Source organism: Trematomus bernacchii, unplaced genomic scaffold (genome assembly GCF_902827165.1).
Source record: "Trematomus bernacchii unplaced genomic scaffold, fTreBer1.1, whole genome shotgun sequence".
NCBI classification, from domain to species: Eukaryota; Metazoa; Chordata; class Actinopteri; order Perciformes; family Nototheniidae; genus Trematomus; species Trematomus bernacchii.
In genome coordinates, this window is record NW_022988050.1 from 18,285,097 (window position 1) to 18,302,721 (window position 17,625).

Here is a 17,625-nt window from a genome sequence, read left to right on the forward strand (position 1 = left end):
TGAACGGGGACAACAGAGAAACATATTCTTCATGACCAAAGTTGGAATTGAAATAAAAAAGGAAAGTGAAACTTATGCTCGTCACCCTCTCCCTCCGGTCCACATTTATAGAGTGGCGAAGTCACGCCCATCTACTTCCGGTCCATGGGACCTTATTTCGGAAAAATAATGTATTGAAGTCAATGGAGAGAGAAAACGTATCTTTCGATCCCCTTTGAATTGTGCCATGAATTACACATATGATGTTTGTCAATCTTAAAAAATCATTTCCATGTCAAAAAAGTCACAGTTTGTTGTAAAACTGTTGAAATATAAGACTATGAAAAATACGCAACTAGAAAGACTACAAATCCCAGAGTCGCGTATGTGATGTCACAATTGTTTCCTTCACTAAAATAGAGATAGCTAAGATAAGATAACGCCATATAGATAGAATCTATCTATATGGCGCTGGCTAAGATAAGATAACTTTAACAAGATGCCTGTGTGCTTAGTACCAGGTTGTTATTATACCAGCAATGGGTCTTGCTCGTTCTTTCGCTTCCCGTCTGATGAAAGGACCAGGAGTGTCTGGATCAAGCTAGCTAGTAGCTAGCACGTTAGTTAGCATTACAGCCTTGTCATTTGTATTGGCCTTAACATGAAGTAACATTAAGTAACCCAACATGTTAAACAGTAAGAGTAGTAGTCATATTTCGTGAACCCTTTGAAGAGTACTGTCACCGGTGTGATCATTCTATAATACACAATTTAAGCCCGGGGGAGAAATGCTAACGCTAACACTAGCGATCTTCTCTACTTCATGCTATCTGCACAAATGGTTGACATTAAACATTAAAACGACCAGGCAGTTCAGAGAGAATCAAAGGAAGGCAGGCAGGCAGCTTTGCATGACATTCTTCAGGACGTGTTTCATTGTGGTGATAGTGAGGGTAGTCAATCGTTTTGTTGACAAGACAGTAGTGACGGCCATCTTGGTGACGTGTGTTGTTGACCAGAGATGTAGTTCATTGAGCGTTTCACACAAACAAATGTGTTACTTCACAGTTTTACGACACATTTTTTTTTTTTTGACTTGCAAAATTATCTTTTAAATTGACAAACATCATATGTGTAATTCGTGGCACAATTCAAACGGGATCGAAAGATAATCTTTCTCTCTCCATTGACTTCAATACATCATTTTTCCGAAATAAGGTCCCATGGAGGTCCACCGGAAGGGGAGGGACTTCGCCACTCTATACAAATGATCCCAATACGTATGATTGTATAAAAAGATCTTAAAATCAATACAAATGTATTTATTATAAACGTTAGTCCTTAACATCTATCACTGTGTATATCACCATTCAAACATCTTTTAAAAGTTGAACAAACCCCACACAGCTCAGTAAACGTTGACTTTATTTGATCATTTCAGTAAAAACTAACGTTCATATTTCTCTTTTTGATTATAATATTGATGAACGTTCAAAACAAAGCACTTTGGCAACTTACCACATACGTTTTAAAATGCTTAATAAGCACCGTAACTTTCATGATATAATTTCTCGTTCATAATCGGTTGTTTCCGTGAACGGCCGACTGTTGTGTGACGGCAAATGCTGCGGCCGCAAGGCATTGTGGGGCAGCATTTTCTCCTCTCCTTTCGGTTAGGGAGGTCCAGTGGTTCCTAAGCTAAAGGAGGTTATAAAGGAAGTTTGAAACCTCCTTTCCTTTCATTTAGAGAATTCGAACGGCACTTATCATGGCTGCCACTGAGGGACTTCCGGGTCATTTCACTCCGTTAGGAAGGTTCCTAAGCTAAATGGACTATTCGACCGCAACCGCTCTTATTATACATCCATGGTAGAGACCGGTCTCCAGTCAGCACCGCTGCAGACTCGCTGTTTGAGGGCTTGATAGCCCACTCCCCCTCCACACGGCTCCACACTCGTTGGTTTGGAACAGCACTTAATGTGGCGGACCCTCCGCACGAACGCGCAAACGGAGGGGTAGTGTGTAGGAGTAGGGTGTAGGGCGTGGTTTGGGATTGGGCCTTCACTTCAGTATTTCCATTAAGTTACTTTAAAATGTTTAAACAGTGAAAGCCTACATTTCTGTATTTATAAATATTTATAAAACAGCAAAACCAATATACTCTACAGAAACACGGACAGGGAAGGATATAACCTAAAATATGTAAGCATGAATTTGGATAACATGAGGTAATATGTGTTTAGTTAAAAATAATAAAACCTTACTCTCTAGGATACATCTAACTAAAATGTGTAAATGTTTTATTTTCAGTTTAAGTGTAAATATTAAATGAAAATGATGTATTTGACACCATGTGGATAATAGCTTGTTTGTTACAACTGTTACTGTTTGAGTGGTTTTAGTGATTTCTCATTGGTATTCCACCAAGGTTCAAACTATCGCTAAATAATCAAAACATATCCCAAATGACAACTTAATTATAGTGACCTTAGCCTTTACAGTACTCTTTGTAAATTAATTAATTTAACGTAGATTATTGGATTTTTTTGTATACGCAGGTGATTTTGAGAGGAGCAGGAAACAGATCCACAGAAGATGATTAATGTTAATGCTGGAAATGGAGATTAGTGGTCAAATATACACATAGTACATTACAGGCAATGATTAGTTGCTAAATAGTTGTTAATCCTGGTTCGACAGTGATGTTATATACCGACCAATATACATATTTAGGTTTTGTGTTGATATAGTGGATGGCTTTTAACAGAGATATTAGTGTTTAAGGTTTATTAATGTTTAAATGATGTGTGAGAAACTTGATTTAAGGGTTCCGTTAACTCAAATATCCTTCGTTTCTGATTATTTCTGTATGACAAATCTTAACAAACTAATACAATATGATGGACATTTGCCCTGTCAAAGCAAGAACAGCAGATGATGGCCGAGTACCACAAGTGTCTCATTAGGCCCTTGCAGTGACCCACAATGCAAAATATGACATCATAATAAATCACACCTGGGCTTTTTCTGATATTATATATCAACATGTCTGCTCTGACGAAGCTGAATAGTAGGACCCTGAATGTGTCCTGCTATACACCCATGAAAGCATTTTTAATGTCAGAAGCTACATCTATGTCAAAATGTCCAATATAGTTATGGAACCCTTGCAGGGTGAGCTCAACCTACATTGGTGATAAAACTCCAGCAATATATCAGCAGCCTTTTAGTGTAGAGCAAAGTCAATGGTATCCAAGCAAAAGTGGAACTCCAGTTAGTAGTTGGACTGTAAAGGCAACACGCCTCAAAAGAGAGAAATAATGACTATTCAGTGTGGCTCCAGTAGGCACTGGATCATCCATGGTACATTGGGCCTCAAATGGCAGTGGAATTCCATTAGGAAGTGAAATAGCAAAAGGCTCTGTGCAGCAGAGGGATTCTGATGAACAATGGGTCCGCAGTAAAGACTGCTGCTGTTTTTTCCACCCACTCTGAAATTTGACAACTATGGTCCTCACGTAGGAGGCTCTTTCAAGTCTACTGCATGGAAACTATAGTGCCTTTTTATATTGTAGGCTCCTTTTCTAATCCATTAATTCATTTCTCAAAATAATACATCTATATTTTAAGGATATTATTGTTACCAGTAAAACCCTTTCCACATTTGTTTTTGTTTAGTGAATGATGGGTAATAAGCATTTTTGATTATGGAATCAATGTATTAATGTTGTTGATGCCTATGTGATTCTCTGTGTTTCATTTGGAAAAAGGCAGTCACTGAGAAGTAACAGTAAAATGTTTTTGTACTGAGGAAGATCGCTAAATAATCAAAACATATCCCAAATGACAACTTCATTATAGAGACCTTAGCCTTTACAGTACTCTTTGTAAATTAATGAATTTAACGTAGATTATTGTATACGCAGGTGATCTTGAGAGGAGCAGGAAACAGATCCACAGAAGATGATTAATGTTAATGCTGGAAATGGAGATTAGTGGTAAAATATACACATAGTACATTACAGGCAATGATTAGTTGCTAAAGAGTGGAAGATGAATGACTGAATGAATCACCCTTGTAATCAGTTGAGGATTTGTTAACTGATAATAAATAAGGCAAGACATTCTGAAAGTCCTTCAAAGAAAAACTGGGTGTTCTCTCTATGCTGCATGAAGTTAAAAGAAACACTTAGTCGGTAATTCGTAAGAAAACAAGCAACTCTCAATATTTTCCCGTTATTAGTGCGAATGCTGTTTACAGCATTCCACTATAGTACTTCAAATCTTTATTCTTTCCGCTTAAAATTATTATTATTTCAGCCAATACTTTGGCTCTCCATAACTTCAGCTTATTTTCAGCTACAGAAATCATTCAAATATCAAACTATTCAGCCTGTTCAGGAATCGATGGGAAACCTTCAACTTTTTCAAAATATTTTATACTTTTTGAAATATTCAGCTTTTTAAACTCTTTTTTTTAACATTGAAGTCAATGGGAGATGCCTTCAAATCCTCTTTTCCTACACTTTGCGCCAAATGCTACTCCTTCCACATACTTTCAGCTAGACACTTCATTCCAACTTTCAAATGATCACAACACCTTCAGCTATTCAGACTTTTATTTTTGATATCTTTTACACTTTTTGAGATATTTAACTTTGTTTGGAGCTTGGTAGAGAGGCCTTTTTCAGATTTTAACATTAGTGTGGATGGAGCAGCTCGTTAAGTCTAGAGTGCTTTGATCTCAAAACAGAGTGCAGCAGTTCTTCAAATTCTCCCCCAAAAATGTTTTAAACTTGCCATAATTCCCAAACCCTACACTCCTCAGACATATTTTTTCATGAAAAATGTAGGAAAACCTCTCCTAGGTTGGAAAATAAAAAAAAATTACGAAGAAATATTAAACAAAATGCCTCTTGATGGCATGAAGAGACAAAAAGTCCATCTAGCTCCCAATTGATTCCCATGTTAAATCTTTCCGGAACTTTCTTCAGAACAGACAGAAGTACACTTTAGACAAACTGCTCCCATCTCCACATTTTACACACAAAACCAAAAAAAACAACATTGGGGTTCCCTGATGCTCACGGTCTGGTAATTTTTTGATAGGAGCCATAGTTTTTGAACAGGTGGCAAAATTGTCAGATATAATCCTCAATGCATACTTAATGGGACTCAGTGCTGCAGTTGGTAAATCGTCATAAGTCGTCACCATGGTAACCTTTCATCTCTGGGTTTACACGCACAGGTGTTTGTAAACATTCATTCACTACTACTTACATTTAATATCTTTATTTAACTCCTTCAGCCTAATTTCAGCTGCAGGAACCATTCAAATATCAAACTATTCAGCCTTTTCAGCACATGATGGGGAAACTTTCAACTTTTTCAAAATATGTTATACTTTTTAAAACATTCAGCTTTTTAAAGTCTTTTTTTAACATGGAAGTCATTGCAATGCATTTGAGCTGTAACAATTCACAAACACACACACACACACACACACACACACACATACACACACACACACACACACACACACACACACACACTCACTCACTCACTCACTCACTCACTCACTCACTCACTCACTCACTCACTCACTCACTCACTCACTCACTCACTCACTCACTCTCTCACACATGGGCGTCGCAGCCATTATATGAGGGTGGGACAAGTCCCCCCCACTTTTTCAAATGATTAGTTTAGACCCCCCCACTTTTACTATGCGGAAAGTCCGTGAATCGGTCTATCCACTCGCCGCACTTTGTAGAGCGCTGTGTCAGTGCTTCACTATCAAATGAAATCCATTCCACTTGCTTATTGAGAGAATGCCCAAATCAATGAAACTCCGTACCATGTTTTCACTGCTACTTTGTACCAAGGCAGATTCTCACATAGCGCGCGCATGTTCAAGGAGTGTTGTCATAGTTGGACAGCTCACATCTGTTGTATGAAGCGATGCCGGTGGCGGAGGTAAGGCACACACACCAAATGTTCGGGAAATGGTTAATACAGCGAAAATCAAAGCTGACGATCTCTTGGTTTGATATGTTTTCTCCCCCAGACAACATGGACATAAGAACATTTTTTTCAAAGAAGAGGAAAGTAAGTCATCAGCTGGTAGCAGTTAACAGTGATGGCGGCGTCTCACTTCTGGAGAGGAGTTTCGTCTTTATGTCATGGTAGAGAGATACCTACTGCTTGGGACTTTGAGTCTTCAAAATGTCCAATTTCACAGACTGGGACTTACTTTAGAGTCAGTTGTATTTACATTCAGTATGACTTGTTATGATTCAATGTGAAAGAGTATACTGCTCAATAAATAATGATCACTTCACCACCTCTCTTGACATCTAGGCCTTTGAGAGTGAGTCAGAGGCAGAATACAGGGACAGAGAGAGAGGTCCATTGCTGAGGTGAGTGATGAAAGGGAAATGACAGTTGAGAGTAAATTGTGATGTGGACTCTCATCCCAGGATTTTAAGGAAATCAGTAGGGATATTGAACAGGAAACATTTCAGTCAAGGGGCATCATATGACCAATATAGACAGAAGAGCAACATTTATTTGAACATTTAAGTCAATGATACCATTCCTAGGTGAACTTAACATCCGTATGGAGTCAGATCAGTCTCAATATTAATAAATGCTCACAGAAGGATTCACAAATGTATTTTGCGATTTATATATAAATGACTCTCCACAACAATATCTCTCAATGCACTCACAAATATTTATTGTTGTATATAAATGTACAAAAAAATGGGCATTTAAACTGCTTTTTATTAATTCAAAGACAGCTCTGAATTAATAATCAAATGTGTTTCCTTTCTTTACTACTGGATGAAATTACAAAATGTACCCATCATTTTCCTCATGCTAGTATAGCCACATAAAAGTATCAAACCACCTGTTAAAATGCACCAGAATACAGGAAATCTATATTTTTTTTCGCCCCCACACCCCCCGTTAAAAATGTCCCCCCCACATTTAGGATGCTTCCTACGCCCATGCTCTCACAGACAGACAGACAGACACACACACTCTCTCTCTCTCACACACAGACACACACACACACACACACACACACACACACACACACACACACACACACACACACACACACACACACACACACACACACACACACACACACACACACACACACACTGGCCATTTCTCAATCTCGAGGAAACTGGCTTCCAAGCCAATATTTCAAGGATGCTACGTCATCGAGTGACGCCGAAGGACTGTTCCAATCTCCAGCATACTTGGAATTCCACCGAGGCCGCGTCCTTGGTTTGGGGGAAATTTCGAGGCTGCACATGGGTAGACTTCGCGTCCTTAAAATCCCCACAATGCTTTGCGCACGGACCAATTTCCCCAAATCTGTGGCGGAAAATGTAAGGCGGGGCCTCTCATATGACGCACACCTGCACACTTGCTAGCCTGTTCCACTCTTCGTTTTCCGAATGCCAGGAAGGATTCTTGCCTAGCTTCTGAAGGAAGTGACTCGGAAGACATGTGCTACCAGCAAGCGTACTCGCGATTGAGAAACACCCACTCTCTCTCTCTCACACAGACACACACCGATGATGATGAATGATCAAGAGAGAGAGAGGGCGATCAAGAGAAGAGAGAGAGGGCGATCAAGAGAAGAGAGAGAGGGCGATCAAGAGAAGAGAGAGAGGGTGATAGAAGAGTGAGAGGGTGATCAAGAGAAGAGAGAGAGGGCGATCAAGAGGAGAGAGTGAGGGCGATCAAGAGAAGAGAGAGAGGGCGATCAAGAGAAGAGAGAGAGGGTGATAGAAGAGTGAGAGGGTGATCAAGAGAAGAGAGAGAGGGCGATCAAGAGAAGAGAGAGAGGGCGATCAAGAGAAGAGAGAGAGGGTGATAGAAGAGTGAGAGGGTGATCAAGAGAAGAGAGAGAGGGCGATCAAGAGAAGAGAGAGAGGGCGATCAAGAGGAGAAAGAAAGGGCGATCAAGAGAAGAGAGAGAGGGCGATCAAGAGAAGAGAGAGAGGGTGATAGAAGAGTGAGAGGGCGATCAAGAGAAGAGAGAGAGGGCGAGCAAGAGAAGAGAGAGAGAGAGAAGAGAGAGAGGGCGATCAAGAGAAGAGAGAGAGGGCGATAGAAGATTGAGAGGGTGATCAAGAGAAGAGAGAGGGCGATCAAGAGAAGAGAGAGAGTAATGTAACCTCCTAATGTAATGTATAACTCCTATGAAAATGTTCAAAAAGTGCTCAAACTTCACATGTGTGCTAACAGTCCAGCCGTGAAGGCATCTACGGGATGGTTTTGAGATTTCTTCAAATGCCATTGCCATGGCAACACAATGCTCACCATGAAACACGGTTTTCTCATAACTTCAGTGAAAATGCTCGAAATGGCCCAAAACTTCACAGGTTTGGTAACGATGCAGCCATCAACACATCTAAGCTTATTATGGGGTGTCATCAAATGCCGTTGCCATGGCGACAGATAATTCACCATCAAGTTAGTTCAAAAGTTTGCAGTTCAAAGATTCTGCTGCTTTCCCAAGCATTTTTACTTTCTTTTCTCATCTTAATACAAATTCATTCACTACTACTTACATCTGATATTTAACTCCTTCAGCCTATTTTCAGCTGCAGAAACCATTCAACTATTACATTATTCAGCTATTTCAGGACATCAAGGCTATACAGTACATGTTGTTGTTTATACCTTTTTTTAAACCTTTTCTTTTAAATATTAAGCTTTTTCTGCATTTTTGTAGCTAAAAGCAGCTACCATTCAGCTAATAACATATTCAGCTTTTTCTGCATTTTCAGCTAAATTCAGCCACAAATGTTCACAGTTTACAGCATTCGCACGCATTTTCTGCAGGAAATGCATTTTCTAGTTTTTGGCTGCTATTTCAATACTCAGATTGTAACACCACGGTTGAAAAAAAGACTTTGCCATGTGGAATATACACTTTTTACACACTTAATGTTGCCACTTGCTGCTACCTCAGTACTAATATATGTTTACTTATATATTATAATTTACAATGGATGTTTAGTTATTTGATTTCCTTTAGAACCGCCAGAGATTTTTTATACCTAAAACCGCCACCTGGGTCAAATTGACCCGCTATTAGAATGCATTGATTTTCAAGGTAAAATGTTCTTTTATTGAACAGAGAGTTTTGATCGCACAGGGATGAAACGTATACCAATATAATCTGTGGACTCTCAGGGCTCGACATTATAAATGGCCCGCTGGGCCGGAAGCATTATTTAGACACCGCGGCCAGCATAACGTACTTTCAACTCGCCCCACAGCTGTTTGCTGCGGAGCGCAGTGCGAGCAGTCTCCCGTGAGCGGGAGCACACTCCTTCACTACAGACTGTCTCTATCTCTCTCTCTCTCTCTCTCTCTCTCTCTCTCTCTCTCTCTCTCTCTCTCTCTCTCTCTCTCTCTCTCTCTCTCTCTCTATAACTATCTATCAATATATCTATCCATCTATCTCTCTCTCTCTCAATCTATCTCTCAATCTATAAGGAGGAACCGCAGTAGACAAAAGGCGTTGCTATAGCAACACGTCATGTTTATATGAAAAGGGGTGGGGTCAATATGACCCGCTTGGCGGAAATAGGTATAAATGGCAATTTTTTGGGTGATTTCTTCAATCTGACTTCATATTGACAATTTTTAACAACAGAGGGTGGTACATAACACACTTTCAGGAAAAGTCACGGACTGGGAGACTTTAATATTTTATTGAAAAAAAGTTACATCAAATATAAAACAGCTCGGGGTCAAATTGACCCCGTTGGCGGTTCTAGTGTTAACGCATGCTTCCCTCTGTATTTAATATGTTACTCTTCTCCCTGCTGTGGGAGTAGAACATGTCATAGATATGTTTGATTGAGCCATTTACATGTCACACTTCTTCCTGAATTGAAACTGAATGTTGTGAGTGATCATGAGTCTCAACTAAAAGTTAACTGCATATGAACATAACTTGTAAGGGATAGGTTTAAATCTTCTGGGCCTCTTATTTGTTTAAACTTTAAACAATGTATTTCATTTTGGGGTTTGCTTCATGACCCTTCAATAACATTTGAAGAAGCAAGGGTAGCCTTTTCTTACAATAAAACGCCTCAGTGTTATGATGGATAACTGTTGATTATTTATCCCAGTGTGACAAAACAACTGTTTTATTGAAATATAGCACAACAGTCTAGTATGGAATGCATGTGAAATAAATCATCTGTGTTCCTGACATCAAATGATCCCCCATGAGACTTTCTCTGTCAGACACTTTAAGAGCCTCCTCTCCTCATAAATCCAGAAAGGTCCATGTTCATAATTGCTCTGACAATTAGGCTACCTTTATCTGTTAGAAAGATTATGTTATCACTCATATCAGCATACAGTCCCATAAACACAAGTTCTGGGAACAGTAAACAGATTGAAGCTCTGTTTACAGTTAGTTCTCTGGCTCCAAACAACATCATGATAGTGTTTACGACATGGGCCTGACGAGGACCTTTGCCTCGTCGTTAAGGCCATAACACCATACTTTAGAAGAAATGGAATTCAGCCGGTGGCTGACGTTAGAAGAGGACCTACTCCTTAAGTGCTCATATTATTATTTTCTATTCTTTGCATATATATTTCACACTGGCCCTTTAAAGTAGACAATCAATGACATTGGCATTACCTTTGCATCTGGTTGTTTTGTTATTGCTGTGGTTACTGTATTTTATTTAACAAATATTGTAATTATATTCTGAATGTTACAATGTCAAATACATACCAGTAAGTTGTAACAAATCAATGCATTTCATTACATTTCTCTTTCTTTGTGTTTTATGAGGAGATGAACAATTGGTTAAATGGTAATGAGACTTTGACAATAAAGAACACAAACATGAAGTCAACTGTGAATTTACAAAAAACAAACAAGCTTCATGAGTTGATAAATATCTGCATAATTTGAAGAAATGACTGAAGACAAATGTAGAAAGGTAAGTATATATGTATTACATATTGCCTTTATCTAAGAGATATTGTGAATGGGGAAATTGAGTGATTTAAACTACTTTTTTTTGTATCATTTGCGTTTGGCCTAAGTACATTTTTGAAAATATGCAACCAAAGTTAATAGACACCTTTTCTTCAAACGAATATAACTAAGACATCAGACCTGATATGGAATTTAAAACAGGATGTTAAACTCTTTGGACGGTAGGTGGCGGTATGTATCTTGAAGTTTACAATAAACCAGAGGAGACGAAGAAGAAGAACGAGAAGAAGAAGGAGAAAGCGGAAACAAAAGAGGTTTTCTGAAAACACAAACACATCTCCGGCTCTCGAAGCACTCAGGGAATAAACTACAGCCATTGACATCGCCAGCAATACTATTAAAACCAGATAAAGAGCGAGTCGACCTGTGTGGAGGAGAAAACGGCACCGGGCATCATGGCACTGAAAAGAATACAGAAGGTAAATGTGACTGGCTAGCTACGGTTGCCAGCTAACTGTAGCTAACAGCAGAGGCTAACGTAAAGAGTTAATTTCCACAAAACGGCTTATTAACAACATTTTCAACGCTACCCTCGCATTTAAGCATTTTTATATCTAACTTTTTAGCTTTTTGCAAATAACTTGTCTGTTGACACCGCCTAGAACAGCTAGCAGCCGGTGTCAACTTCAAAGTTTCGGGCTAGCCTGCTAACAGTTTAGCTAGCTCAGTAACTACTCCCTGACAATCTGTCACTGTGTGTTCTTTAAAGTAACAGGACAATAGTCCATTTGTACTTTTCCTCTTTGTGGTAAACATACTGCATTAAGAAGAAAGTCTCACTGTCCTCCATTTTATTGTTTATAGTGCTGGAAGAAGTATTCAGATATTTTGATTAGGTAAAAGTAGAAAAATAAATTGTAAAAATACTCTGTGACAAGTCCTGCATTCATAATCTTACTTAAGTAAAAGAACAAAAGTATTGGCCTCAGAAAAATACTTAACGTTCCAAAAGTAAAAGTACTTATTCTGTCCCATTTCATAAACAAATATATGTACTAAGTAACTGGATTTGAATTGTTTTAGCAATAGCGTGCTCTTTACAGCTGGTAAAAGTGGAGCTCCAACAAGCCGTGTACAATGGAATTATGATCAGTAGAAATGGCCATGACATGGGACCTTTTAATATAAGCTTGAACATATAGGTTTAATAGGTATAGCTGCTCCTTCATGTCGCTCCGTTCTAACCAGGAAGTAATCTGAGGGCAGGAGGGCTGAGGCAAAGTGCAGGCCTCTTGAGACAAGTTATTTGCCATTGAATCATCAAGAAGCAATGTCTGCTATTCGGTGAAGTGGCACTTCAAACTGATACCCGCCAATAACCAGTAGCTAATGCATAGTCCAGCTGATTCTGCTAGTGTTTGTGAATTAGTAGTCACATTACACATTACATAAATAACCTTTGTTCAAACTTTTTTCTCTGCTGGATCAGTTGTTTTACAAACTTTTTTTTCCTAAGGGGCAACATATACATGCTGTGAAATGTCCTTGGAAATAATAAGTTAGCCTGTGTGAAAACTGGGGTTTGAACTTGGATTCAAGTGTCTACTTTCTCTTTCACTTGAGGAATACCATGAGATGAACTGGAGAGCAAAAGTCACATTTAGTTGACCTTGAGTGCCTGCACAATTTGAAATTTCAAAATGTGATCTCAACTTGTTATTGAAATTAAAGACTAAGTATTAGATATGATTTAAGCTGAATAACTAAGAGTTGTGTTTCTGTTGCATTGAGCAGGAACTGCATGACCTGCAGAGAGACCCTCCAGCTCAGTGCTCTGCTGGACCAGTGGGGGAAGACTGTGAGTACACATGCATTTCATGTGTTTTTTCAAATGATTATTTTGTCATTTTATTGTTTTAAATGGTCTACAGGCATAGTCAATGGAGGAAGTGGGGATGAATATTCCAATCCAGCATATCTGTTGTGCAGATAATGCTATCTGAGACAGCACCAAGTGTTGTAAACTACTGTGTAGTACACATTCCCATTTTTCCATCCTAAGACTCTGTCTGTCTGTCTTTCTCCCTGAAATGCTTTTAGTGTTTCACTGGCAGGCGACCATAATGGGTCCGGTGAGTATCACAGCATCAGTCCTCTCATACACACTTCTGCTACACTGGAAATAGTCTCTTAATTGCTGCTATTGGAAATGATTACCATTGCTTGACGTAGGCCTTTAAAACCACTCTAGGGATTTGTTTGGAACACTTTTGCATTTCCTTTTAATGGTTTTACATCTCCTCATATTACTTGGCTCATTGCGGTTACGCTGTAAGGCATCTAAACAAGCTATTGTATTCACGTTGAACTGAGAAGCATATTTTCTTCCAATAGTGAATAAAAACAGATACTCGTATAAAAACTGAACTATGAAAAATCTATGAACCGATTCAATACTGTGGTGGACGGGTTCACATGAATGTAATGTTGAAATATAAGCCTGTGTGTTAGGGCTGCTCGATTATGGCAAAAATCATAATCACGATTATTTTGGTCAATAATTGATATCACGATTATTAAATACTGACTTTGAAAACATCCATTTATTGAACTTTAAAACAAATACAAATAATAATTTGAACAGTATCTTTTTAACTGTTGATTACCCTGAATGTATAATTCAACTGAAAAACCAATACAAAACTAAATTAAATAAATGATACATTTATATTCACATTTTAAATAAATAATATCAAAAATAATAAATACCAATAAACAAGATCAACAAATATTTGAGCGCACTTCAACAAGCTACTAAACATATATAAATATGATAAATAAAAATAAATTAGACTAAAATAAATTAGATCAAATATGTTGCAGTGCACTGTCACAACCTAGCAAAGCAAAATAATCGTTTTTTTCTATTATGTTGTTTTCGTAATTGTGGCAGGCCAAAATCGTAATTGCGATTAAAATAGGATGAATTGCACAGCCCGACTGTGTGTTTGAACAGGTTGGACACAAGAACACATTTACCAAAGTGAAATGAGCAAATATAATTGACCTGGGGAAATTGGATTTCTAGACATATGCTTCATTTAAGAATGAAAATAATACTAATTATTCAAAAATATATATATTTCTAAAGACATACAAAGTTAAAGTAAGAATTAACAACATTAAATAAACATATTTAATAAACATAAGACGTTGAAATCAAATATCCAGTAAAAGATCAAATAGAATAAAACATACATAAGAAGTAGAAATGTGCTTTACTACAATCATTATTTCACAGCTGGCTTACCTTTTCCATGGCAACCTATGAAGTGCTTATTAGTCATGACACTGACAGACCCTCTTTAAGCTTGGCAAATAGGTCATGTTTGGTATTTGTTGCATGTTATTCTATTCTAGTTGTGTGTTTAAATTCTAAATATTTTACACTGCTGAAGTAATTTTCATTAAATGATAAATAAGATTACTGCTCTGGATTTGTCAGCGTTGTTTGTTATGTGCTTGTAATAACGAATGTTACTTTTTCAATGTGGACACACTCAAGTTGGTTAGCAGCTGTTTCCATGTTTGACTGACAGCTATGTCTCCCATGTGTTCATGTCAGGGTGACAGTCCGTACCAAGGAGGAGTGTTCTTCCTCACAATCCACTTCCCCACCGACTACCCGTTCAAGCCTCCAAAGGTAAGAGCTGCTCATGTTTCTGTCCTACTGTGGACCTTACTGTCAGGAAGTCCTCTGGTCCTAGACTCTCTCTTATCACCTAAGAGAGAGTCCTACTGTGGACCTTACTGTCAGGAAGTCCTCTGGTCCTAGACTCTCTCTTATCACCTAAGAGAGAGTCCTACTGTGGACCTTACTGTCAGGAAGTCCTCTGGTCCTAGACTCTCTCTTATCACCTAAGAGAGAGTCCTACTGTGGACCTTACTGTCAGGAAGTCCTCTGGTCCTAGACTCTCTTATCACCTAAGAGAGAGTCCTACTGTGGACCTTACTGTCAGGAAGTCCTCTGGTCCTAGACTCTCTCTTATCACCTAAGAGAGAGTCCTACTGTGGACCTTACTGTCAGGAAGTCCTCTGGTCCTAGACTCTCTCTTATCACCTAAATGATGTAAACCATAATACCTGATAAGTTGTACATTATAGGATTTATAATGTATATCTCTTATCTTTTTTTTTACAGGTAGCATTTACAACAAAGATTTATCACCCAAATATAAACAGCAACGGCAGTATCTGTTTGGACATTCTACGGTCCCAGTGGTCTCCAGCACTTACAGTGTCTAAAGGTAACTTCACTGTTATCCACTTTATCTAATGTCTTGTGTTTTTTTTATGTTTTCAGTGTTTTATTTTATTTTTGTTTGTAAAATGAAAAATAATGAACCTATTAAATTGTACTTTATTTAAAAAAAAAAAAAGCAGTGGTGGTGCTTTCCAGCAGGGCCTATCTATATTACTAAATTAATGTAATAATATCCTGTAATACAAATTTCAAAAAGCTTTATTGGCAAGACTGAAATGACATACAATATTGTCAAGCAGTGCACAAATAAGAACAAATACAACGTGCATATATACATTTGTAAAATATATTTGCTTTAAGATAGAGAGATACTTTGTTTATCCCAAGTTGGGAAATCGGTCACTGCAGCATTTTGAAAGTCAATCAACAAGAATTACAAAATGTCTTAAAAATAGAATTAAATACAAATATAATAAAGATAAACATTACACATTTAAAAAAACATAATTACATATTCTCAGTAAAATATATATATTTTCAAAGGAGTATCTAAACACTATAAAATATACACAATAAATGTGAATAATTTTGAATATACCAATCTACTAAACATATAAACAGAGTGTACTCTTTACATAAAAAAATAATGTACATTACCTTGAAATTAAAGTAAAATATATCCTGTGAGGTAGTATGCTGCAATATGTATTTACGGTATGTTTAAATAAAAGAATGAACAAAATCTAAATGAACAAGGAAAACAATGAACTTTTTTTAACTTGAATAATCGCAGTTTTTAACCCCTTAAAGTTAATTTGTATTTCTTTTCATTGCAGTTTTATTGTCCATATGTTCATTGCTGTGTGATCCGAACCCAGATGACCCCTTAGTTCCAGACATAGCACACATGTACAAGAACGACAAAGACAAGTGAGTGTAAACGAGACGTCCACTGATATCGATCTACATCATGTGACATGTGTTGACCTGTTGTCCAATCATCCACTCTCGTATTTTCTCTCCTCAGATACAACAAACTAGCAAAAGATTGGACCCAAAAGTACGCCATGTAAAGAAAAAAAGAAGAAAACATGCTGAGAATTTTCCTTTTTCCTTCCTTTTTTTTTAAAAGTCACAACACACTGTACATTATAGTATGGAATCATTAAGTAATCCTAGGTAACTTCCATCACACTGAACTGTCATTAACAATATCATTAATCCATGACATGTACATTGATTGTTTTTGAAAGGAAGCAGAAGAGAATGATTCCCTGCGGTCGCTATATGGACGATGATGTTTCCAAGAAGTTTGGCATGTTGTTCTTGCATCAAGGAATTTTTTATTTATAACTCAAGTTTATTACAAATTGCATTCTTCATTTTTGAAGTAAGACTAGTAGATTGTAGGATTTAAGTCCCAACATATGCCATTCAGCGAGAAGCCTTTTTTCCAGAGGAGCTGAGTGATTGTGCAGCATACATGCTAGCTGCTCCTGGAGAGGAATAGCCCACGTTCAGTCTCTGCTGCAACATCAGCTGCAGGAAACCCCCAACCATGGAAATGTGGATGGGTGAATGCCAAATATGTGAGCCCAACATTCTGACACATGTCATGTAGTGGGTGATCAAGGTTTTTTTTTTTTTTTTTTGCATCTTGTAGCGGACGAGGTGGAATGAAACAATGTACTGTTTCCCTGAAAACGGGAGAAATTACAAGTTACGTATTACAGTCTTCTTCTTCCTATTGTTATTAATTGTATAGCATTAAAATCGTCTTGGATATTTCATTTAAATTAGAGTTATCACTATGTAAATCTGTCATTAAAACGATGTTCTCTTTTCCCCTGAGAGTAGAAGTGACGTTGGCTTTTTGGTTGGTTTTACACGGGAACAAAGAAGAGATTTTAATCCACTGACTGACCTGTAATAAAGGGTTACATGTGTTCATCTGTATATCCATCTATGCTATAAAAGTGGTGAAAATGTATTTCTTTGTTCCAGTGTAAATAGTCTCACTTGTGTCTTTGAGGCCTGTGTGGCACCTTTTGTACTGAATTAAAGAAAGGTACAGTTTTTATCACGACTTTATGGTTTGGATCACTGAGCTTAATGTGATGTGTGAAGGTATTATACATTTATTGTTCCCATTGCTATGTTTTTATGGTGCATATTCCCAAAAGTCCATTTGTTTCGCCTGTATTCTGAATTCAGTGTTGTATCTTCTAGCAAAAAGAAAAGATCATTACTGATAACATTTGAGATTCTGTGTTAAGTATTTGTTAATGATAACTACTAATGATAACTACTTGTAAAACTGATTTAAACATTACATCTTTAAATAGATCAGATAACTAATATGTACCTTTGACCAAGTATT

General features: G+C 37.6%; 1 protein-coding gene across 1 annotated transcript; it reads left to right on the forward strand.

Moving 5' to 3' along the window:
- Nucleotides 1-11,255: 11,255 nt before the first annotated feature.
- Nucleotides 11,256-17,331, forward strand: LOC117473848 (ubiquitin-conjugating enzyme E2 D4-like). Its single transcript, XM_034119776.1, has 7 exons — nt 11,256-11,460; nt 12,776-12,839; nt 13,082-13,113; nt 14,607-14,684; nt 15,183-15,288; nt 16,082-16,175; nt 16,273-17,331. Exons 1-7 carry the CDS (start codon nt 11,437-11,439, stop codon nt 16,316-16,318), a joined length of 444 nt encoding a protein of 147 aa, XP_033975667.1. The 5' UTR covers nt 11,256-11,436; the 3' UTR covers nt 16,319-17,331.
- Nucleotides 17,332-17,625: the final 294 nt, after the last annotated feature.